This window comes from Tiliqua scincoides, chromosome 3 (assembly GCF_035046505.1).
Source record: "Tiliqua scincoides isolate rTilSci1 chromosome 3, rTilSci1.hap2, whole genome shotgun sequence".
NCBI lineage: Eukaryota > Metazoa > Chordata > Lepidosauria > Squamata > Scincidae > Tiliqua > Tiliqua scincoides.
In genome coordinates this window covers 244,103-268,908 of record NC_089823.1, presented here as the reverse complement: position 1 = coordinate 268,908, position 24,806 = coordinate 244,103, and the positions used below count along the sequence as shown (strand labels likewise).

Below are 24,806 nucleotides of genomic sequence, written 5' to 3'. Positions count from 1 at the left end.
TCCTATTCACACTTTCCTGGGAGTAAGTCCCATTGACAGTAATGGGACTTACTTCTGTGTAGACATGCATAGGATTGGGTTCTCAGTCAAGGGTGGGGGGAGGGCCAAATGTCAGTCTGCAGTCCTCTGTCTAGTGGGGTGGCATCTGTGCGTGTGTGTTACAGTCAGGGTGTACGTGTGAGCAGGCTCCCCAGCGCCTACTATCTACTTTGGTGGTAGGTTGTGGTCTCACTCTGTCAGCTTAGCCAAGGATCATCACCTCCTTCTCTTCTTCCTTCCGTCCCCCACTTGATCAGTCAGCTTTGTCTCCAAACATGATTAAAAATAAACATACACATTACTTTTCAGCTATCCCTTTTTCCCTCCTGACTTTCTTTTCTTTTTGGCATCCCACACTGGCTGCTACTTAAAGACAAACAGTCTCTGGCAGCACGATCCTATGCATGTCTACTCAGAAGTAAGTCCCAATGTGTTCAATGAGCCTTACTCGCAGGGAAGAGTGTTTAGGATTGCAGCCTGGGTCTCCTCAGTTTGCAGTAAGCAGAATCACTCAAAACAAAGTCTTCCCCTCCCCCAGCAAGTTTCTTCACTTCTCCCCTCCCCCGACAAGAAACCCCTCCCGGGGCGCTGCTCACAGACTTCGGGTGCTGGCGGCTCCACTGCAGCTTGGGCTCCTCTAGTGTTCAAATTCCCCCTTTCTACGGCTGTTTGCATAACGCCTCCATCCCACTTTGGGGGGTGACGCAATGGGGAGCCGTTGGCTGAAGAGGCTGGAGAAGCAACCGCTGAGCCTGCCTGCCTTCTTTGCCACTGGAGCAGGTCCCGCCCGGAGTGCCTGATGCTGCTGGCGAGTCCTTGCTGCGCTCTCCGCGACTCACCTTGCTCCCCACAGGCAGCTGCGGCACAGGCGAGGAGCCCAAGGGAAGCCTGCTGCCTACCTGAAGGGGCCAGCGTGACCCCGGCTGCTGCCCAGCGAGGCTGCCGACCTGCTCCTCGCCACTCTGCTTGCGAGGCTGGACGAGGGCCTGCCGCCCAGGGACCTGCAGGCGCAGCAGGGGTGGGGCTGCTGGGGAGGAAGAGCCACACTCACCGGTCCATCTGCTTGGAATTCTGCTCCTGCAGGCTACTCAGCAGCAGGGCAAAGGTGTCCAGGAAGTCAAGGAAACTCCTTGGGGTGACGAGGGGCAGGCTGGCAGCCAGGTACGTGGCATAGACGGTGGCTGAGGAGTGGATCCAGGCCGCAGCCTTGGCAAGGCGAAGCACCAGCTCCTTGTGGGAATGCAGCGAGGCGGGCACTGGGAGAGAATGCGCATGCCCCGGTCAGAGTGGACGGAGACAGGAGGGATTCTTCTGGGAGCCCTGGCGGGGCACAGGTCAGAGGGAGTGACACTGCCCCACCATAGGCACAAATGCCACGGGGAGGGGAAGAGACTGCTGAAAGGGGTCAGTGCAGGGGACGCAGAGGAAATCAGGGTGAGGGCCCAAGCCCAAGCAGTAGCGAACCTGCCCTCAGGTTCACGACCTGCTGCTCCCCCTCCAGCATGCCACCCCCTCCCCAGGATACTTACTGGGGCGTACAGAGCCTCGCACAATGTTCCACGGCCATCAAGAAGCCTTGTGAGGCTTCCCCAGCTGTTTTGAACCATGTTTTAAACATCTGGTTTCCAGAAGTATTGCTTGAAACAGTTGGGGAAGCCTCAGAAGGCTTCTCGACGGCTGCCAAATGCCACGCAGAGCCTTGCCTGCCTGTGGAACAGCTTGGATGGGCAGGCAGGGTGGAGGGTGACAGCAGCAGCTGGGACACGGTGAGAGTGTAGCGAGCACAAGCACCTGGGGCATTTGCCCCCTACCCCAGATCTGCCACTGAGTCCAGGAGGGAGGAGAGCCTGGAGAGAGGGGAGTCCTTCATGGGACTGGCACCCACCTTGAGCAAGCCACAAGGAAGAGTTTGGGCTCCCCATCAAATGCTTGGAGGCCACCTCCAGCAGAGAGGAGTAGCTCCAAGCCTTGTAGATCTCCAGGCTGCAGAGCAACTGGGACAGCATTGTGGCTGTGATGGGGGGAAGAGCAGGGGACTCGGAGCCCCCCAACAGCAGCACCACATGGAGGTTGGCCCTCACAAACTGGAAGAACCTGCAAGGAGAGTGGAAAGAAGGGGCCGAGTCTGGGGTGAGACAACGCTGCCCCTCCAGCAAATGGCCCACCAGCACCCCACACAGTACCTTTGCAGGATGAGGTCATCCCTCATGGAGCGCTTGATGGCCTGGTTCTCCTGCAGCAGGGCCTGGATGATGCCAGAGCTCTCCTCTGGGCCGTAGAGTCCGGGGCAGGTGCCCTCCACCATCAGGGCCAGGGCCAGGTGCAGGGCGGCCAGGCTCACCCCAGCTGGCACCAGCAGAAGCACCTGCTTGCCTGCAATGCCCGCCTGCCAGCTGGCCATCCGCAGCACTGCCTGCGCCTGCTCCTCGTCCGCCTTCTCTGGCAGCTGCACCAGCAGGGAGGCAGTGGCCCGGGCAGCCATCGTCACCAGCGTCTGCCGCCCTGTGCAGCGGCTGCAGGAGAGGAGGGCGCCGTGCCGCTCCGGGCCCCCCAGCAGCCGGCTCAGGTGTGCCACGTGCCTCAGGCCCTGTGAGCTCAGCAGTTCGTCGGGGGCCAGGAGGGGGGCCAGCTGCTGCTCCAGGGTCCTCCAGAGCTTCTCCTGGTAGGGATTGTGGGCGCCGGGCCCCTGGAAGTCTGGGCCCAGGTCCTTGCTGAAGACAATCTCTCTGGCCGACTCCCCCGGCAGCAGCAGGAGGTGGGCTGGCAGCAGGGGGCCCAAGCTCTCCTTCTTAGAAGGGGTGCGGCGCTTTGTTCTCAGGAGACCCCCCCGCTGGGGAGGCCCGTGCGAGGAGGCCTGCGGCTCATGGATCCGGTGCCGGTCGGAGAGTGACAGCTGGAAGGCACTGCTCTGCTTCTTCCCCATATCCACCTCCTCGGAGTCCGGTACTTCTGCCTCCAGCTCCTCCGCTGGCGGCGCTGCAGAGGGGGCCGAGACTGGGGGGTCCAAAGCCAGGGCCGGGGCCTGCTCCACGGGATCCCATGGGTCGGGGTGGTCTGCAGCACTGCTGCTGCAAGGGAAGTCTTGTGCAACTTCAGAGCAAAGCTGCAGGAGGTCCTCGTCCTCCGCCCCCTCCTCCTCTTCCTCCTCCTCCACAATGGCTTCCGTGATGTAGGACCTGGACATGCTGGCAGCGTGGAAGGCCACACGGGCTCGGTTGGGCTGGTGAGCGGCCTGGGCCCCGAGGGAGGGCACAACCCGCAGGATGCTCTGCTTGGCACAGAAGGTGGTGGTGGCAATCTCCAGCAGCAGCCGCCCACAGAGCTCGCGCTGATGCTCCCCCCGCAGCGGGTCGCAGAAGGTGCGGAAAGACTCGTGCAGCCAGAGCCGGACGATCAGCCGGACACTGAGGAGCACGGCGTAGCTGGTCCCCACGCCCACCCGGCCCCCCACCCCGGAGCTGCGCCTGTTGGAGACCATCTTGAGGTTGAGCTCTTCCAGGGGGCTGCTGAGGTGGATCCCTGGGCGGGGCCGCAGCAGGAACATGCCCCGGAAGACCTTGTGGACGTGGTGCAGAGAGAAGCGGAGGAGGCCGCAGGCAGGTGAGGACTGGAACCGGCTCCGCACCATCTCGTATGCATCGACCGTTGCCCGGACAAGCCCAGAGGCCAGGTCGCCATGCCTGGTCAGCACGGGGAACTTCTCCAGCCAGGCCAGCAGGACTGGCACATGCATGCCCAGTAAGGACTCCCTGGTGGCAACCGGGAGCGCCACCATGCTGAAGAGCCGGCCAAAGCGGGGGCACAGGGGTGGGGCCCCAGTCCCTGGCACAGACAGCGTGCCGAAGCAGGTGAAGCCTGGGGCCGGGCAGTGCTGCAGCTCCAGGGTCTCGGGGTGGTAGAACTGCTGGTTGGTCAGAGCCTGGCGCAGGGTCTCAGTCACAGGGCTCGTTCCCCGGGTGGGGTCTGCAGAAGAGTAAAAGTGAAGCATGAAAATGGGGTGCAACCAGGTCCACGGCACTGGCAGGACCCAGACAAAGGGGGCTCTCAAGCCACGCCCCAGCCCCAGCTTGCTGCGCCTGCCTGCCCACCCGGCCCCACTCCTTCCACACAATCTGAGCAGGCCTCTCACCTGACCTGTGCTGAAGAAGAGGCCAGCCAGGTGGCAGGTGGCCAGAAGACGGGGGCGCCCCCTCCGTGCTCCGCCTGGCCTACTCTGAAGGGAGGCTGAGCACCACTGCAGGACTGACTGCAATTCACCAGCCCCCACCCAGCACTGCTGCAGACTGCTTGCTCGCAACAGCGGCACAGGAGAAAGATGTGGGGCACTGCAAGGGAGCAGCGGCTGGCTGGGGGGACAGCAGGCAGGCTCAGGTGCAGGCTCACCCCCCTCCCCAGCCTGCCGCAGCCCCATATGGGAAGTGCAGCCCACAGGCAGCCCTGGAGGAGCCCTGGCCTCAACTCACCCCAAGGAACCAAGTGCAAATCCTCCACAAAGAAGAGGAACCGCCCTCTCAGTGCTGCTGCTCGGGCAGGCTTGCCCCCCGGGAAGAGACCTTTCTCCCGGGCGGTGCTGAGGGACTTCCTGTGTAGCACGAGGCGCAGGTGGGCTGCCCCGAGGGCAGGCATCATGCAGAGGCGGTGGTAGAAGTGGTTGGGCTGCACCAGCGTCTCTGCGAAGAAGGACTTCCCACAGCCAGGCTCCCCCACCAGGAGGAGGGGCTGGTCCGTGCCCAGCAGCAGGTCCACCACAAACAGCACCCTCTCGTACTACAAGACAAGCACCAAGAGGCGGCCCAAGAAGGGTCTGTGAGGTCACAGGGAAGCAGCCCCCAGCAAGCGCTCTCCTAGCAACAGAGACCTACCCCCCCCCCCCCGTGACCACAGGGTTGGCTGTCACCTGTGGCAGAACAGTGAAGCTCGCAGGGATGCCTTTGACGCGGCTGGAGAGGTACCGCCCATCAAAGGGCTGCAGAGTGCCATTCTCGGGCAGAGGGCAGAGGTCAAAGACAGGCACCGCTGGCGGGAGCTCGATGGCGAAACGGCTGTTGCTCAGAGCCTGGCGGGCAAAGTGTCCAAACAGAGGCCGGTCTCTGGCCAGAGGGGGAGAGAGAGGGTGGGGGTGTCAAGTTCCCAAGCCGGGCGCTGTGACCTCCTCGCCCTGCAGCCTTCCACTTCCCCCAGCATCAACCTGGGACAACAGTGCTGGGTCCACTGCCTCCCCGACCCTCCTTGGAAGCTTCCCTCCACACGCCACAGAGCTGTAGCCAGGGGCTCAGGCCCAGGGAGGGGGCTGGGGTGCAGCTCTGACCAGGTCCAAGCAGCAGCTGCAGGCAGGCCGAGGGGCACGAGACGCAGCCAAAGCAGGGCACGGGGTGTGTGTGCATGACGCAAGGAGAGTGCGCAGGCCAGGAAGGGGGCTGGCAGTGTGCAAGGGCGAGCCTGGCAACAGAACTGCAATGGGGGCATTTTCCTCATGCGTCTCCGTTCCACTGTGTCCAGCAGACAGATAGATCTCAGATAAATCTGCATGAGGCTGAGCTGCATACTCAGGTAGCCTTCGGGAAGGAGGGCGTTGGCTCCTACAGCACATGAACAGGTAGCCCCGGGCAAGTGTCTCCGCCTGCCTCTGGCTGAGCCTGATGTTTCCTCTTGGCCAAGATCCTCCTGAAAAAAGTTTCTAAAGCAGCACTTGTGGGTGACTGCTGATGCTATCACAGAGGCCCGAGAGCTCTGCCCCTCCACCCCTGGCCCCGCAGCTTTAGGCACAGGTAAACAGAGGAGGCCCTGGGACCCTTCCCCAGTGCCTGGCAGAGGAAGGAGGCTTAGGGACTTGGCGCGCCCAAGAGAGACTCCACTGCCAGCCCAGCCCAGCCTGCTGCCTGCTCTGCCGTGCCCCATACCTGGGGTGGAGGTGGCCCCCAAAGCCCCAGATGTAAGCGAAGACGAAGATGCTCTGGGCCAGCAGGTGATGGTGGGCAGGGACAGCATCGTCCAGGCAGCGCGAGGCAGAGGCCATGTGGGGCGCCAACCGGCTGGGCTTGGCTGTGGGAGGAAACAACCAGGCCAGATGTCCCTGTTGGCTGCTGACCGTTGCCAGCGGCCCCTCCCTTGACCCCCAACAGACCCAGCTGGCAGGCTGCGTCCCAACTCCATCCACACACAGCCCTACCCCAAAGCCCACAGGCCCAGCACGCCCCCCCGCCAGCCTCACCTGCGGGCTCCTCAGCAACAGCCTGCCACTTCATCCTGTCCCGGCGCAGGTATTGCTCCAGCAGCGCGTGCAGCACCCTGGCGAAGGTGCTGGTCTCCTGGACTCCCTGGGCCGTGGGGTTCGTGGGACCGGAGTGGGGCAGCAAGACCGAGCAGCAGTGCTGCTGCAGGAAGAGCAGGGTGGCCGGGAAGAGCTCCTCCGCCAGCCCCTGCAGCATGGCCAGGCTCTCGTGGGTCAGGCAGTAGGCCCGGTACACGGGGGCCAGGGCGGAGGAGAGCACTGCCTCCCAGAGGGTGGCGCCGCCGCAGTGCACCAGGGCGCAGTGGGTGCAGACAGAGGGGGACACCCCCGAGGCATCTGGCATCTCAAAGAGGAACCTGACGCTGCGGGGCAGCTGCAGCTTCTGACCGCTGGGCAGGCCGAGGAAGGGCCTGGAGGCACTGAACAGTGAGGAGAGGGGGTCCAGCCACTCGGCGCAGGCAGCCCCGTCCAGCACCAGCCACTGCTGGGTGCTGCCGCCCCCCACCTCCCCAGAGGCGGCCGCTCTCTGCAGGAGCCGAGAGAAGACCCCCTCTTTCCAGGCGCCTCCCTCCAAGCTGCCCACAAACTCAGCCAGGGTCAGGCCGTTGGGCCAGAGGCAGACGGTGCTGGTCGGCTGGAAGAGCGCCGCCCTCTGGGGGCTGGAATCGGCCGTGCTGGGGGCCGTGTCGCTGGCTGCCAGGCGGCTCAGCACCTTGGCCAAGGTCCGCCAGGCCACGGTCTTGCCGCTGCCCGAGGGCCCCAGGAGCAGAACCCCTGGCACACACAGCACCGCCTGCGAGAGCTGGCACGCAGTGCTCAGCAGCTGTGGGTCGGGGTGCAGCTTGTCCTCGTGCAGCTGGGCAACTAGGGCGTGCTGGAGTCGCAGGGCTGCTGGCGGTTCAGACAGCTGCAGGGAGGCGCTGGGGAAGAGTTGGCGCAGCAGGTCCTGCACCAGGTGCAGCCGTGGGCACTCGGGGCTGCTGAGCAAGGACGAGAGGCACAGTGCCCGGACCATGGCTGGCTCCTCCTCCAGGCCCAGGAAGAAGGCTGTCCGGGCGGAGGGCTTGGGCACGGCAGCGGGAGGGTCGTGCCCGGCTGGAGCAGCAAAGACAATGCCGATGGCCGTTTCGATCACCTTCCTGAGGAGGGCCGGGCGGCTGGAGGGGAAGGCAGGGCCCAGTTCGGCCTCCAGGCAGAAGAAGGCATTCAGCTTCTCAGCCAGGCGGACAGCCTCCCGGAAGCCAGCAGCCAGCAGCGTGGCCTCCGCCAGCTGGGTGAGGTCTGGGGGCAGCAGGGCCAGGGGGCGCAGGGCCAAGCGCAGGGGCTCAGGGAGGTACGTGAGAGTGGCCACGCAGCCAAACGTCTCTCGTACACGCAGCAGGCGCCCCCCAAAAAGGATGTTGCCCAGGACCCGCGGGTGGTACGGCTCAGCCTCATCTGTGCCCAGCTCGGGCAAGGCCACTGCGGGCTGCCCCTCCTCCTCGCTCTCGGAGCTCTCCGACTCCTGGCTGGCATCAGAGGCCTTGGCCGTCGCCGAGGACGTCTCTGCCGGGGTGCGCTCTGTGGCGCCGCCTCGGCCGGCCTCCTGCAGGCTGAGGCAGAGGCGCTGCAGGTCGACCAAGCGCTGGCTGAAGGCCGAGAGCACAGCTGGCTCCAGGCGCTGGGTGGCCTCCAGCAGCAGCACGGCCCCCGCGTGCACTGCCCCGGAGAGGTGGCGGCTGAGGCAGCTGATGGACAGCTGGACGGAGCAGGACAGGGTGACCAGCTGGCGCCCCAGGGCCTGAGCCAGGCCCTGGACGGTGTGTGACTTGCCCACCCCCGGGCGGCCCAGCAGGCCTCCACAGCGGAACTCCTCCAGGGCCAGCAGCAGCCCCAGCAAGGTCCTGTCCAGCGAGGGGCTCCCCAGCAGCCGCAGGCAGGGCCCAAGGTACTCGTAGTCGTAGGGGAGGCGAGAGGCCAGGAACTCGGCCCAGCAGCCAGGAGGACTGCCCACCCAGCGGTCGGGAGGGTTCCCAGCCGCCCGGGCCTTCTCGGGGTGCAGGGCCACGCGGTACTTGAGGCGCTGGGCCCACTCAAAGGCCTGCGGGGAACTGACCCTGCACTCCAGCAGCCGGGCAAAGCTGTCCCGCTGCTGGATGGTGACAATGAGCAGCGCCCCCAGCAGCATGCCCAGGTGGTCGCCCTCTGGCTGCCAGGAATGGACGCTGCGGTAGTTGCGGAGGTAGTGGGCCAGGGCCTCCAGCTTCAAGCCCAGCTTCAGGCTGAGCCTCGGCTGGCCACTGGGGTCGAGCAGGGCCTCCTCCACCGCCACGTGCCACAGGGCCTCTTCGGCCACCAGCACGCACTGGCTGGGGAAAGTGTTGCCCAGCAGCGCCCAGTGCTCGGCCACCAAATGCAGGGGCAGATCGGTGGGGCCCGGGCACTGCTCAAAGGCCAGGTCCAGCTGGGGCCGCAGCGCCAGCCTCTGAGCCACACAGGCCTGCAGCTGGTTGAAGACGGCCTCCTTCATGCGCTGCTCCAGGGCGCAGAGCCACTGGGTGGCCTTCCGGCTGAGGGAGACCAGGCCGCAGAGCTTGAGCTTCTCCCCCTGCTCCCCCGCGAGGCCAGTCACCTGCACAATGGGGAACTGGGCCGACAGAGTTCCCGGCCACTGGGTCGTCGAGGGCACCAGCATCTGCAGCTGGCGCACGCCAGGGAAGCAGCGCTGGGCCCAGGCGGAGGCATCCACGGGCTCGGAGGCCGTAGCCAGCAGGGCAATCAGCTCCTCGTTGCTGAGGAAGAAGAGGCGGGGGAAGCTCATGCGTGTGGCCTCCAGCACGTACTGCAGCGCCCGGATGATGCTCTGCAGGTCGGCCGAGCCCTCCACAAAGGCAGCCTGCAGGGAGCTGCCCACAAAGTGGCTGTCCCGGCTCGAGCCAGCGGCTGGCCTCACGCTGGACAGCACCAGGGGGTCGTTGCAGGTCGCCTGCATGAACTCCCGGAAGAAGCTGTCCACCTGCTGGAAGCGCAACTCCTGCAAGGAAAAGAGACAGGCAGCTGCCCCACAGCAGGCACTGGGCCCACGGGAAGGGGGCTGGCCTAGGCACAAGGGGCCCTGCAGTGAGCAGGCCTGCAGGGAGTTCAACACGGGTGGAAGAGGGCACTGGCGGACTGCTGGCGAAGCAGGCCGCCAGTCTGGGTGCCAGCTGCAGGGCAGCCACGGCAGGGGAGGCAGGTTGCCTCCACGTCCCACTGTGGACTGTCCCACCCACGTGGCCAGCTGGAATGGCTGCCTCAGGCAGCAGACGGGGGGCACCCACCTGCCTCTCCTGCACCCCCACCACTCCCGAGACGGGAAAGGGAAGAGGAAAGACGGAGGAGTGGGAGGGGCAGAGGCTGGCACGCCTATGCCAGGGGAGGAGGGGGACTGCATTTGGCAGTCTGCCTCAGTCAGCTGGCCTTGTGGGAAAGGGGATGCAGGACTGGAGCCCCCACCCATGGGCCGATCCTGCAGAATCCTGCCAGGCAGCAGGCAGGGGTGTGCAGGGGATCCCTCAGCAACTTACCAGTTCAGCACTGGGGAGGCTGATGTTCATCTCATACAGAACAATATTCAGGAAGACCCACTTCTGTTGGAAACCGACCCAGGCATCCAGGAGGGATTCTGGGAGAGGATACGAATAATGTGGAGGCTGCCTGCCAACCCCCGCTTCCACCAGCTCCAAGGACCCCCCCCCGCCCCACCTGCCAGGTCCTCACCAACAGCACGCAGGATGGAGGCCCAGCTCTCCGCCTCTTCCTGAATGTCCGAGGAATAGGGAGACAGGATCATGTTTTGGAGGGTCAGGATGCTCTGCTCTAGGGCGGCCTTCAGTGCTGCAGTGTCTGGCGTGAGGGTGAGAGTGGGGTGTGAAAGAGGAGCCCCATCCATGGCTACTTTTCTGGGAGACGGCAGAAGTCGGGCGCTCAGACTGCTAGAGAGCACAGGGCCTGCAGGCACATGCCTCTGTTCCCTCCCCCCCTTGGAATGACTCAAAGTGGAGGGGGAGGGGCCACTTTCACACTTTAGTGAGGCTCCCTACAAAACTTACTGCTTTGCACCCCCTCTAGCTACACCACTGAACACAATAAATAATTGCACAGCCAGGACTGAGCAGCCAGGATGCTGCTCTCCAGGGCAAGAGCGTTTAACAGAGCTTCAACACCACTGGCTACCTGGGAGGGGTCAGGGGGGCAAATTTCCCCAATGGCATCCTGTGGGAGGCGGTGCCAACACAACCCTTCTCCCACCACCATCTTTCTCCTTTTTTGGGACCCATATTCAGGAGGCCTTTTAAGAAGGCCTCCTGAGGCCTTCAAAATGCCAAAAAATGTCATAAGAACAGCCCCACTGGATCAGGCCATAGGCCCATCTAGTCCAGCTTCCTGTATCTCACAGCGGCCCACCAAATGCCCCAAGGAGCACACCAGATAACAAGAGACCTGCAAGGCCTCCTGGGAATTGTAGTTTAAGAGCATACGAACAGCCCCACTGGATCAGGCCATAGGCCCATCTAGTCCAGCTTCCTGTATCTCACATTGGCCCCACCAAATGCCACAGGGAGCACACCTGATAACAAGAGATCTGCATCCTGGTGCCCTCCCTTGCATTGGCATTCTGACATAGCCCATTTCTAAAATCAGGAGGCTGCACATACACATCATGGCTTGTAACCCGTAATGGATTTTTCCTCCAGAAACTTGTCCAATCCCCTTTTAAAGGCGTCTAGGCTAGACGCCAGCACCACATCCTGTGGCAAGGAGTTACACAGACCGACCACACGCTGAGTAAAGAAATATTTTCTTTTGTCTGTTCTAACTCTCCCAACACTCAATTTGAGTGGATGTCCCCTGGTTCTGGTATTATGTGAGAGTGTAAAGAGCATCTCTCCATCCACTCTGTCCATCCCCTGCATAATTTTGTATGTCTCAATCATGTCCCCCCTCAGGCGTCTCTTTTCTAGGCTGAAGAGGCCCAAGCGCCGTAGCCTTTCCTCATAAGGAAGGTGCCCCAGCCCTGTAATCATCTTAGTCGCTCTCTTTTGCACCTTTTCCATTTCCACTATGTCTTTTTTGAGATGTGGTGACCAGAACTGGACGCAATACTCCAGGTGTGGCCTTACCATCGATTTGTACAACAGCATTATGATATTAGCTGTTTTGTTCTCAATACCTGTCCCCCCAGTCCTGCCCCCCCAGGCAGTACTGGAGCCAGGTCCACCCACCGCCCAGGCGCTGGACCCCCTTGGAGCACCTCGCTGGGGCCCTGCAAAGGCAGATCACTCTCTCCTTCTTGTCCTCAGAAGGCTTGCTCTTTAGCAGCCACTGCTGGTTGGCCATGACTATTGTCTTGTCGATGCGTGAACAGTGGTGCAGGCCCGTCCTGAGAAAGACTGACAACCGCAATGGCTGACTTCTCTGCAAGTCCTCACCTGACAACACATAGGTACCACTGTCCTTGGAGATGTACTCCATTTTGGCTGGACGCTGGCGCCCACCGACAGGACGGCGGAAGCGCTCTGGCTGCGGCTCCTGGTATGGCACGTCCAGGATGAAGTTGACCAGCCGGAACTGCTTCTCCGTCCAGAGCCTCTGTAGGCGGAGAAGGGTGTCCTGGGAGTAATGGCGGCGTTTCTCGGAGGCATAGACCTGAGGGGGGGTTCAAATTAGGGGCTGGAGCAGACCCTGCCAGGGGCTGGGACTGGCTCCCTCTGGTATGGCCCTGGGCCCAGCCACTCACCCTGAAGATGGCATCGCTGTGTTCCAGCAGCGGGTAGGAGAGGAGCTGGCCCAGAGTGAACTGCATGTTCAGGGGGCACTTGACGCCCATCACTGGAAGAGAGCAAGCGGTGGCTGGCCCTCCCCCCACAGGACTCCCTCCTTCCCTCCCCTCCCCCCACCAATAGCCCTACTCCTCCAGTCCTAGTCCAGGCAGAGAGAGCAGGCCAAGGACGCTGGCAGGACTGAGAAGGCCCTGCTAGAAGTGGGCCAACCCCCCCCCTCCCAGAACTGGGGCCTCACCCGCAAAGATCTCCTTCCAGCAGCTGAGCTTGAGGAAGGAGCTGCCCAGCTTCAGCAGCAGCGGCAGGTACTTCTGGAAGTTGCAGATGGTGCGCAGGCAGGCCTGCAGGACTGGGTGGTTGTTGGGCAGGCAGTGCTGGATACTGAGGGCCTCCTTCTGCCATTCCTCCGTCTTCTCCATTGCCAGGGCGGTGCTGAACTGCCGACATGCAGGTTGGGGAGAGAAGGAGGAGGCATGCTGGGACCGCTCTGCTAGGCCCGGGAGCACCTCCAGGTACTGTGTCAGTCTGGAACGCTGGAGAGCCCAGGCTTGTCTCCACATGGCTAAGCGAGAGGGAGCCAGAATCCCAGGCAGCCAGGAACCAATGCTGGCCTGTACATGTCACCGCCGTGTCTTTGCTCTGGATAGTGTTGCCGCTCCCCTCCTTTAGCAACAGTCAACAGCAGTGAGTGTCTGCTCTCCCGCTGGAGGTCATGGGCAACCGCTGTCCACATGCTCATCGGGAGCACACTGGGAAGGTCCCTGCTCTCACTCCCCAAAGGGCACTGCAGCACACGAACCCAGGTGGCACTGCTCTCCCTCCCAAACACGGAGAATATGTTCAGGAGATCAGGGTGCCCCAGATCAGGAGAGAGATCTGGGATGCTGGTGGACAGCTTGATGGAAGTGTCAACCCAGTGTGTGGTAGCGGTGAAGGCAACTAATCCCATGCTAGGGATCATTAGAAAGGGATTCAGACCAGCCAATATTATCATGCCACTGCACAAATCCATGATGAGGCCACACCTAGAGCACTGCGTCCAGTTCTGGTTGCCACATCTTAAAAAGGACATAGTAGAACTGGAAAAGGTGCAGAAGGGAGCGATCAAAATGATGGCTGGACTGAGCCACCTCCCTATCGAGGAAAGGCTGCAGCGTCTGGGGCTCTTTAGTCAAGAAAAAGGTGCCTAAGGGGCAGGAGGTCTGGTCTAGAGGGTAGAGCCTCCGTTAGCCTGAAGATAACATCAGAAGGTCACCAAGGATACCGGCAGCTCCCTGAAGGCTGAGAATGGTGAGACCTTGAAGCAGCTGACAAGCCGAGCTGAGTGATTCCACTTGCTCTTGGTGTGAGCAAGAGGCGTCTTGGCTGCCCTCCATGTGAGATGGAGCTGCTTGTCAGCCTGCGTGGGAGGCCAGAAGTGAGACCAAGCCAGGAAGATCCATTCTGAAGTGGATAGAGAACGTCTAGGATTGTAAAAATCCCCTTGAGGAATTTAGAAACACCTGCCTGCGTAAACCACCTTGAATAAAGTCAGAGGAGTAATCCGATGAGCAGAAAGGCGGTATATAAATACACAATTATTATTATTATTATTACGAAGGGGGAACATGACTGAGATGTACAAAATGATGCAGGGGATTGACAGAACTTAAGAGCATAATTAGAGCCCTGCTGGATCAGGCAAAGGCCCATCTAGTCCAGCTTCCTCTCTCTCACAATGGCCCAGGAGCACACAAGACAACAGACACAGCCCGGATCCTGGTGCCCTCCCCTGCATCTGGCAATCAGAGGCAGCCTGCCTCTAAAACCAGAGTTTGCACATACCGACCATGACTTGTAACCCGTAACTCCACAGAGTGGAGAGAGGGATGCCTTTTTCCCTCTCACACCACACCAGAACCAGGGGACATCTGCTCAGACGGAGTGGTGGGAGAGCTGAAACAGACAAAGGGGATATTTCTTGACCCAGTGTGTGATTAGCCACAGGATGCGGTGACTGCGTCTGGCCTGGATGCCTTGGAAAGGGGATTGGACAGATTTCTGGAGGAAAAGTCCCTCACAGGTGACAAGCCGTGATGGGTCTGTGCAACCTCCTGGTTTTAGAAGGGGCTGCCTCAGAATGCCAGGCGCAGGGGAGGGCACCCGGCTGCAGGTCTCTTGCGGTGCTGTGTGCTCCCTAAGGCATCTGGCGGGCCACTATGAGATGCAGGAAACTGGCCAAGGCGGGTCCCCTTAGGCCTGATCCAGCAGGACGCTTCTTACGCAAAGAAGCTGCCCCCGCTCCAAGGATGGGCTGGGGAGGGAGCCTGGACCTCAGCCTCCTCACCTTGACGAAGGCCAGGCACTTCCACTCCATGATCTGCTCAGAGACAAGGCGGAAGAGCTGCCAGATGCGCCTGTGTACCTCGATGACCCCCTGGCCAGCGGAGATGAAAGAGACGTCCATGCAGTCGCCTGTGGGGAGAGGAGGCGGGTGGCCTGGCAGTCAGGCAGGTGGGTAACCCCAAGCGCCAGCAGGCTCCTCCCCTTGCTGGGGCCCACCTGTCAGGATCCGCTGGGAGCGGCAGAGGTCGGTGATGCGCACCACAGTGGCCTGGAAGCGGAGGTGGAGCTGGTGCAGCTCCTCCTCCATGGTGCGTGGGTTCTGGGCCGGGTCCTGGAAGTGGCCCACCGCGACGCTGGCCAGCAGCTCGTGCAGTTCCCGCGTGGCTTCCTGGAGCGAGCTGCTGAGCTCAGCAATGATACTGAGGCGCCGCGAGACTATGAAGTCGGAGACCTCCCGCTGCTGGTAGGTGAAGGCGTCCCAGGTGTCCAGGAGCTGCCGGGGCAGAGGAGCAGCTGTGGGGCTGGCTTCAGGCAGGCAGCTCTGGACCGGGGCGGGCCATGCTTGGGACAAGCAGGCTGGCACTGCAAGGAAACCTAAGACTGCTCTGGGGTGGAGGCTGAGGTCAGTCGGTGGTCCCCAGCCCCACGCCAAGAGCTCCTCTCCCTTCTGCTCTCCAGGGCCTTCCCCACAGAGCTGGCACCCCAGAGGCAGGTGGTGGGACACTGTGGGTGAGCGTGCCTGGGACAGAATGGCCCCGCTGGCCACCCTACATGCTTGCCCACTGTGCCTCAACAGAGAGCGGGCACTCTGTCTCCTGCAGGGCTGCTGGCAGCAGGTTCTGTGCTGCCTGTCCTCAAAACCTTTGCCAGGAGCCCCGGCCCCTCACCGCGTTCTCCAGGTTCTCCTCGCTGGGGGTGAGTGGGCGGAAGCACTGCTGGATGACCTCGTTCAGGGCCCGCACGTAGTCAACGTGCTCCTGCAGTATCGCCATTTGCCCCTGGTATTGTTCCAGCTGTAGGCAGAGGACAGGCAGTCAGGGCACACGTGTGGCAGCAGGTGGACGGGGGGGGGGGCGGGCACCCAGCTTGGTTGTCGACCCGACTGACAGTTCCAAGCAGATTTCTCTTGGGATTCCCACTTTCCCACGCAGTTCCCCCCCCCCCGGCCTTTCCCTGGAGCCGAAAAAGGTTTGACCTCTGGACACAGTTCCACCCCACTCTGACAAGCTGGGAGGAGGCGTTGGCAGGACGAGGGCTGGAGAGGCCAAGTCACCGAAGTGTAGCTGCCCTTTGGGCCTGGGGACATGCTGGGGCCCAAAGACTTCCCAACACAATGCTGCCCCCTACAGGCCCAGGCCCCACCATGCTCTCCTCCCAATCCTAGCCTTGGCAGGGGGCCACAACCACCAAAGACCGGTTGTTCCTCGCAAGAGTTTCTGGCGGGGCCCTGGGCCATCCACACTCCCTTCAGAGCTGCCAGCACTTTGGGAGCTCAGCTTCATCCATCCAGGCAGGGGGATGTCTTGGCAGCAGGCCTGGGAAGCGGACTTGCCTTGTGCCAGAAAGAGCCTTGAGGCCCATGGCCTTCTGCAGCAACGTGAAGCGCCTTCCACTGCCTTGGACTGCTGCAGCTGCCTGGCCTTGCAATTCCCCAGGCTTGGCCACTGCAAGTGGAGGAGCGGCAGGAGACCTGGGACCCCCAGCCCCACTGCTGCTACCTGGGCCAGCAGGCCAGGGAGACCAGCCAGGAGGCGGTGACAGCCTTTCTGGCTTTGGAGCAGAGGCTCCAATGGCCCGCCTCCTGGGCTCAACACGCTCTCTCTGGTTGGAGTGGTGGAGCAAGACCTTTTCCTGCAGCAGAAGGGAGAAGTGTCCATTGGCAGCCCTTGAAGGCTGCATCAGAAGCAGTCAGACTCTGGCCTGCCACAGGAAACCTGTCTTGGCAGCTGGGCAAGGGTGCTGGCTTCCAGTGTCTATATTCTAAGTTCTCAAGATGGGAACCTGTGATGACACCAAAAGAGCTGTGTGAGCTGGCAGCACTCGGGCTCCCGGATCTTGGCCCTTCTGGCTTAGCTCACTTGACTCCCTGGAAGGCTTGCCAGAGGGAGAGTGTGGTGGTCTCGCCCCTGCTCTAGTGCTCTGTGGGGATCTGCAACACTCCACTGCTGACTGCCCTGCCGGCTTCTGCTGGAGTTTATTGCCTGTCTGGCTTCAGTGCGCACTGCGAGGCTCGGATGCTGCTCGGGCCTACCGTGGGGTTGACTGTTTTGCTTGGTCTTTTCTTCTTTTTGCATATTTATTTATAAACCAATACAAAGAATAACAAATGAGCGAAATCAATGAACATCACAAATTAAAGACACCACTATATCTACATACATAAAATATCTCCAAATACCACATAAGCAGGGAGCATATCCTAATTCAAGACAAATTCTGCACTGCCAATACAAACACACTACAGCTGGGGCCTTGGTATCTGCAAGGGATCCGTTTCTGGACCCCCCCCCCCCCCACAGGTACTGAAAACTATGGTTAACAAGATCTGGGGTTTTGGCCCCTTTAAACTTCTGAAGGCAGCTGGAGCTGCACCAGCTGCCTCCAGAGGACTTTCTGGCTGTGGCCTCTGGAGGTAACAGCTCCAATCACCCTCGGAGGGCTCAGGTTGGGTCAAGCCCGGGAGACCTTCATTGAGGTAGATCTTTGGATATAAAACCCACAGACAAACAGGCTCCACCTGCACACTCCCTCACTACAAGTGCAAATTTTGCTCTTTTTAATCATTTTTCCTTATCAGTCACCTTGGAAATCTTCAGGCTGCAAAGCAAGAGAAAAAATCTTAGACAAGCAGACAAAAAATGTGCAACAGAGGAAGGACGGCTGGGACAAAAAAGGACCTGGATCTCATCACTGTCCCGTCCCCCGTCCCCCCCGCCCTGCAGGAAGAAAAGCTGCAGCCCACATCGCCCTGCCGGGGGCTGCTCCAGCAAGCCGTTCACCGCAGTTCCCAGCCTTTGGCATCCAAGATCTTATCTGCTGAGCGAAGATCTCCTGTTTTTCTGCTAACAAATGTTTGATGCTCGCAGTCACCAGCATGAGCAGAAGGACACATTCCTGGGTTGTTGCCAGCACTTGCAGCGGTCGGTCTTCGCAGTCAGCTTCCTCCACTATGCAAAAGCAGGTGTTTTCTGCAGCTATGCAGGACACCTCCTCACCACGTTCCCCAGCAATCCTGGAGCAGCAGAGGGCCATCGGATGCCTTCTGGATCATTGCCAGAAATGCCTGCTGAGTTTGTCTACCAATTTCCTTGGCTTTACAAATGCCTTACAGAACATCCTCAAAGACGATCTCTGGAGGTCTTGTTCCAACCTTCCCTACGCAAACCTCGCCATTTCTGCCTGGTTGCAGTTTGCAGAATTTTGGTTCTACTTTTGTTTGCTTTTGTTGCTCCTTCCCTCGAAGGTTGTGTTCCTCATTCAACTTCCAGACTAAAGGGTTAGAACCAGAGTTGGAGGATCTCCATGATCCCAGAGGCTGGCCCTGCCAGCACAGCCTGCTGCCCACATCAACAACGTCCCCTGCTGCTGGATCTCTAGCCTCTGCCTCAAGACCTCCACCGATGGACAGGCTTCTGCCCTCTTCCGAGACAGACTGTTCCAATGCTGTACAGTCTGTACTACTGCTCAGGGAAGGGTTCCTCATCTTGTGGGTGTGCTGCTTTTTCCCACTCAAATGCAGAACTTTACACATATCTCTGATGAGTTTCTCCATTTCTCTGCTGAAGTGAATTGTGTTTGCTCTAAAAAGCTCCCTGTATTCAGAGAGGGGGCGATTCATGGCCCAGGCAGATGATGGCACCTCTGCCAGGGACTTGGGTCCCAGCTTATTGGAGCGCTGGCAGACACTAATCACCAGCCTGGCCCAGAAGACAGGAATAATTATGCCCTCTGTCATAATTGACCGGACGAGGGAAGACTGGGACTGCCCCGGTTTGTGGACCTGAGGCCGAAAAATGACTCTGCAGCATCAGACAGGGATCCAAAGAACTCTCTCCTCAAGCCTGACTGCGCCCATGAGAGGTGGGTGGCAAAGGGCAGGGGCTAAGCCTGGGGGGGAGTGGTCATCCCTCCGAAAACCTGAGCAACCGACACCAGTTTTGTTGGATGCACAGTGGCATACTAAGAGGGTGCTCAGGTGTCCCATTCCTGGGTGCCAAGCTGCGGGGTCGGAGAGGCTGCCCCAAGATGTTTATACTTTTTCCAGAAAATGTATTTCTTAACATAGTTTTTAGTTGTTTACTGTTATGATATTATATATATATATGTGAAGTTACAAAGTTATATATAAACAAGCAGGTGCACCCTCGTATCTGCAGGGGTGCCATTCTGGATCCACCCCCCCTCCTCACCGGGAACAGATACCGGGAACACCCTTTGAAAGGTAGGGAAAGTAAAGGAAAATGCCAAAAACACCCGTCCCTACCTTTGTGCAGTGAAACCGGCGTTTTGAGGGCTGCAGGCAGTCTTCTGAGCTGCCCGCAGCCTCTTCCTGGTTGCACCAAGGCTCCTCCCTTCACGCAGTGTCACCCCAGATCGCATTGTGAGGCAGGAAGAACTGCAAGCAACTCAGAAGACTGACTGCAGCCCTGAAATCGCAGTGGTTTCACTGGGCAAAGTTAGGCACAGCTATTTTTGGCATTTTCCTTCACTTCCCCAACATATTGAAGGGCACTCACGGCATCCTCACGGCATCCTCCGCGGACAACTGAAACCACGGATACCATATCTGCAGATCCTGGGGACCACCTGCACAAATACAGGTGCAACCTTGTTATACACAAATTTTTATACACAGATTTGACAACACAAATGACCCCTGCAAGTGAGAAGGAATGTGCTGATCCCTGGAGAAGGGGGAAAATGCACCCCTTTAAAATCACAGTTTAAAAAACTGCTTTTCCTAACTATTGTAGAGAGACAGTCATGCAAGTTATTACACGTATAACCTAATTATCCACAGATTTTTCACCTGTGAAAAAATCCAGTTTTTCTATCTCATCCCAAGAAGGGCCCTTTAAATTAAAGGAAAACCGTCATTTAACAATAGCCTTGTTAATGCAAGAGAGGGCAGCCGGCTGACATCCATCAATCAGTCTCTCCAGGCTTTACCCCAAGGCAAAGAGACCCTTCCTTCTCCATGAGCATGTGAAAGAAAGATCACTTTGCTCTGGGTGAAGGGAGGGGTAGCTGGCTCACCTGGAGAGAGACTGACAGATGGATTCTTTGCCTAATGACTCTGTCTTACATCAAAAAGGTCAGCAAGGCTGTTTTTAAACCACGGAGCAAGGAAACTTCGTTTTTTAAATGGATTTGCTTTTGTGCGATTTTTGCCATCCACATGAGTTCTGGGACTGGAACCCTTGTGAATTATGAGACGCAACCTGTATAAAGGTACAAACTTACAAAGCTAGGAAATGGTATATGCATACACAAAGTTCAATTTGTGAACATGTTCACGGTCTGCGTTCCTTCTCTGGCCATTATTATTATTCATGGCATGACTATTACTGAAAATAATTTTGTCACGAGTGGGGTTTGCCAAAAATTTATGGGCCCCGGGTGCCAGATGACTTTGGTATGCCACTGTGGAGGCCATTCAGATGCCCCGCTCCACCAAGCCCCCCAAACGCTCCAGAAGGCAGGGCGGTCGGTGGCCTGCAGGCTGCACTTGTCACCTCCCACCTTCCAGGGCCTGCAAGTTCACCCAGCAGCCACTTCACTGCCCCCAAGCTGAATCGCAATGACTCCAGTTCTGATGGTGCTACTCCTCCCTCCTGCTGCCAGGCCCTCTGGTCTCCTGCCTGGGGCAGTACCCAATTCTGCTGCCACCCCGTGCATGAGTGAGCGTGCCAGCAAATGCCCCCAGGGCAGCATCAGTGCAAGTGGCCCTGTCCTTGCTCCAGCCTTGCTCCAGCACTGCTTTCTTGAGGCTGGCGGCAAGGAGGCTCCTGGGAGAGGAATTTCTTCACAGAGGATTCCTGTTCCAGGGAGAGGGACACTCCTGACCCTTGGGAGGTGCTCCTCCTACCACTAGGGGGCAGGGCCAGTCAAAGCTTGTCTCCCCCTGCTGGGGAGTGTGTCCTGCCTCCAGATCCCCCTGGAGAGCTGGAACATCCCTCTGACCCCCAGCAAATGAGGATGCCAGTTGGGAAACAGGCCATGTGAGGGCAGCAAGCATGTCCCAATTGCGAGGGACCACATATGAAGAAACAAGAAGGCCCCACTGAGGGGCTGCACCCAGTGGCATACCTAGCCCATCTGTCACCTGGAGCAAACTAACATTTTGGCCCCCCCCCCGAATTAATTAATTAATTAAATTTATTATTACCGAATTATAGAAGATAGCAATGTAAAAATGGTAGATGAAATAACTTTAGCTTACAAAAACTTGTGCCACATTACTTTGTTAGGGCGCAATCCTAAGCAAGTCTACTCAGAAGTTCAATAGGTCCTACTCCCAGGAAAGTGAGGTTAGGATTGCAGCCTTAGGGTCCAATCCTAGCCAACTTTCCAGCACCAGTGCAGCCACAGTGCAGTCCCAAAGTAAGGGAACAAATGTTCCCATACCTTAAGGAGGCCTCTGTGTCTGCCTCCCCACCACAGGATGAAGTGCATGCCCCACTGGCATAGCTGCACTGGCACTGGAAAATTGGATAGGATTGGGCCCTAAATTGTCACAGGGTCGTGAATATTTTACAATCTTGGCACATCTCCCACACATACAGTTCTGTCTTAAGTAGCATTATGAACTCTGAAAATATCTGATCAAAAGCATTCTTCACAGATAACTGCATCCTAAAGTGCTGTCTCTTTAAAATGCAGTGTAAGAAGTTGCCCATAAATCATAATCCTGAGCACATTTATTTGGAAACAACACCTCAGTTACCCCCAAAATGGGGATGAAGGTGTTACAATTATACACTAGAAACAAAAAAACAGCTGCCAGCACTCTGAGGCTGCAATCCTAACCACGCTTACCTGAGAGTAAGTCCCACTGAACAAAATAGGACTTACTTCTGAGTAGACCTGGTTAGGATTGTGCCCCAAGTTTGTTAGCAGCACAGAGGGGAGTGATGAATTTGCTGGGGGAGGGGTAGACTTTGTTTTGTGTGTATCTGTTAAATGCAAACTGAGACCAGAGGCTGTTTGGTTGCAATCCTAACCTCACTTTCCTGGGAGTAAGTCCCATTGAACACAATAGGACTTACTTCTGAGTAGACCTAGCTCAGACTGTGCCTTTTGTCTTACAATAGCAGCCAAAATGGGAAGTTCCCCCCCAGGAGGAAGGAGGGAAAAGGGGGGGAGGCTGAAAAGGAATGGGTATTTTTATTTTTTAATCAATTTTTGGAAGCAAAGCCATCAAGAGTAGCTTTTTTTTCTTTTTTGAAGGGGGAGGAAAAAGAGAAAGGTGAAGATCCTTGGTTAAGCTGACAAAGGCCCTAAGTGTATGTAGGTCTACTCAGAAGTAAGTCCCATTTGAGTCAATGGGCCTTACTCCCAGGAAAGTGTGGATAGGATTGCAGCCACACAGAGTAAGATTACAACTCACCCCGGAAGTAGATGGGTGCTGCTCACACACATACACCCCAACAGGCAGATGCAGATGCCACCCCTTCCCCCAGGCAAGACAGAGGAATGCAGGCCGGGGCACTTGGAGCAGGCTGGGCTCCCTCCTTCCCAAGCAGAGGAAAGCGCTGCACTGCGCTGCCTGTACGTACTCTTCCGTCCCAGTTTGAAGCCTGCCAGGAGCTCGCCCTGTGCTGACGAGATGCAGCACCTCAGATGCTGCCCAGCCGGCCTTCTCTCCCACCTCCCCCACTGCCCCACCCACCTGTCCACAGCCCAGAAAAGCAGCAAGTGGGGAGGCCACAGGTGCAGCTGAGCTGAGCAGCTACAGCCACCTCTCTGCTCCAGATGCCACGCCCCCCAGGGAGGCCCCAGGCACAGAGTGAATACCTCAGCTCAACGCAGTTACCTGGGAGTAAGACCCATTGAACACAATGGGACTTTACTTCTGAGCAGACAGAAATTGGCTGAGGGGTAGGGCTGCAGAAGCAGGTCAGCTGCTTGGCTGATACTCAGTCAGTGGAGAGCCCTGAGTGCCTTCAACAATCCCCTTTCTGTACAGCCTCCCTCCCTCATCCACTCCCCACGTGTGGCCTCGCCCCAAGGACTACATTTCCCAGCGTGCCCCTCGCCCTGGGATTGGTCAGGGCTGGAGGAGAGGAGAAGAGTGCAGGGGGTGCCTAGAGGACCCTTGAGCATTTTGCTGCTTTTCCAGCAGAGATCATGAGCACCCCTCCTCCTTTAAGAAAAGGACAAAAGGTCGGGGAGGGGGTGAGGCTGGTGGAGCCTCCCCCAGAGGGTGAGCGCTGGGGCACCTGCCCCGTTTGCCCCGCCCTGGGTCCGCCAGTGGCGGCACCACTAGCAAAGACTAAGAGCCGATTTACTAGGTGGGTGAGGTAAGGCAGAAGCCCTTCAGGGCCTCACCACTTTCTGCAGCATTTGCCTGTCAGGGCAGCTGCTGCTGACGCAGCCACGTCCACGTCTCGAGAAGGTCTGGGTGAAAGACCAGATGGGTGCTCTACAGCACGCTGCTGGTGGGGAACAGCTCTCAAAGGTGGCTGGAGTTACCACCACCCCTGAGTGAGCGGGCTGTGATCCTGATGGAGGCTGTCTGAGCCACCTCCGTGCCAGCGGGACAGAGTTCTCCCCCTGCGAGGCCTATTAAAGGCCACAAACAGGGAAGCCTTCCTCCTCAGCTGCCAAGTCCTCTCCACACAAAGCACAAGGCTTGCCGGCTGCACGCCACGCCTTTCGGGGGTGGGGGCAGAACGAGGCAAAGACCGACGGCTGCGTTTTCCGACGGATGGAAAATGGACTGGCCTTCAGGTCTCAGCACCAGCTCATCTTCATGGAGAAAGTTCAAGTCTGGCCTGAAGACAGAGCTCCCAATTCCAACACCGGCCCCACTGATGTGGTGGAGGAAGAGCCTGTTTGGAGTCAGTCCTTCGCAAGGGCCCACGACAAAGTTTCAGCCCCAACTGGGAAGCCAGCAGTGGGGGGAACTGCACGGTGCTACTCCTGTATGGAAACGCCTGGCACGGGGATGGCTACTGCCTCCAGCCCTCAAGTGCTGCCATCCCGGGTCTGCTGAGGGTCAGGCCTGATTCTCACAGGAATCTTCAGTCTCACCCTATGGGAGAGACGCCGGGAAACTGACCGCCACTGCTGGCAGTGACTGGCCCAAGGTCACCTAGACAGCTTTGTGGCTGAGCAGGGCTCTGAACCTGGATTTTCCAGGTTTAAGTCCAACTCTGGAAGCACAAAGCCACCCTGGCTTTAGACAGCAGTGTGAAGACCGGACCAGGCTACCACCCCCTGGCAGGGTGCCAGTGTGCCCAGGAGATGGCCAGGAGCAGGATGTTGCCCTGAACCGCCTCTTCTGGAGCAATGCAGGACCCCGCGTTTCCTCTCCTCCAACACCAGGTGCCTTTGTTCAGGCCCAGAGGTTCTAACGCCTGTTCTGCGATGAGGAGGCTGTCCGGTGTTGCGCCAGTGCTGAACCTGCCTGTCCCCGTACTTCCTGGGTACGAAAAAGGAGACAGAGACCTGGGACCGCCCAGGGCTTTGTGGGACTGGCTGTTGTTCTCCAGTCCAGCATTCACCATGGTGTATCTGGACACGGGCACCTTACAGCACCTGCCCCAAGAGTCCTGACAAACTCCAGAGAACGGCCCACACTCCCCGTCCTCAGCACCCCCCTCTGCCGGTGATGGTCTGCCACTGATCCACAGTGGGCAAGGACAGCCCTCCGCAGGCATAGGGTCGCAGGCAGCCCTGTGTCATGCTGACCCCTTTCCCCCTTTGGGGCTGCTGAAGAGGGCCCTCACCTTACAGACCTGCTGGTAATAATAATAATAACAACAACTTTATTTTTACCCTGCCTGTCTCCCCGAAGGGACTCCAGGCGGCTTGGCCAGTTTGGTTCTACCTCCCTCCAGCCTCAGAACCTGCCCTGCTCCCTGGAGCACCAGGACTAGACTCCACAGCAGGAGGAGACAATGCTTTGAATTAGCCCTGCCTCCTGGTGGTGGAAGGGACATCTCCTAAAGTGAAGAACAGGAGAACTTTGGGACCGATGGTTCCTGGGAGAGCATTCCAGGTAGGATCGCTCTGGCTCTCAGGTGGGAAGTCCAGGCAGAGGCAGGCAGAAGGGCCACCCCCTGCACCAAGCTGGAGCCAGGCGCTCCCAGTTCAGAACACCTGCCTCCACTCTGCTGCTGACTGGCTCTCCCTCCGCAGATGGTACGAGGTCAGGGCACCGCATGCAAGACACAGGGACACCA

The 24,806-nt window shown here is 58.9% G+C and overlaps 1 protein-coding gene across 1 annotated transcript in view; it reads right to left on the bottom strand.

Moving 5' to 3' along the window:
- The window catches only part of DNHD1 (dynein heavy chain domain 1), a 74,022-nt gene that overhangs the window by 42,237 nt on the left and 6,979 nt on the right, over window positions 1-24,806 (bottom strand). The window contains 15 exon segments of the mRNA XM_066619433.1: window positions 1,091-1,295; window positions 1,925-2,133; window positions 2,223-4,002; window positions 4,503-4,806; window positions 4,937-5,129; window positions 5,940-6,081; window positions 6,251-9,284; window positions 9,817-9,914; window positions 10,010-10,135; window positions 11,722-11,938; window positions 12,030-12,121; window positions 12,311-12,509; window positions 14,399-14,526; window positions 14,614-14,890; window positions 15,285-15,410. Of these exon segments, the coding sequence (XP_066475530.1) occupies window positions 1,091-1,295; window positions 1,925-2,133; window positions 2,223-4,002; window positions 4,503-4,806; window positions 4,937-5,129; window positions 5,940-6,081; window positions 6,251-9,284; window positions 9,817-9,914; window positions 10,010-10,135; window positions 11,722-11,938; window positions 12,030-12,121; window positions 12,311-12,509; window positions 14,399-14,526; window positions 14,614-14,890; window positions 15,285-15,410 (7,130 nt within the window).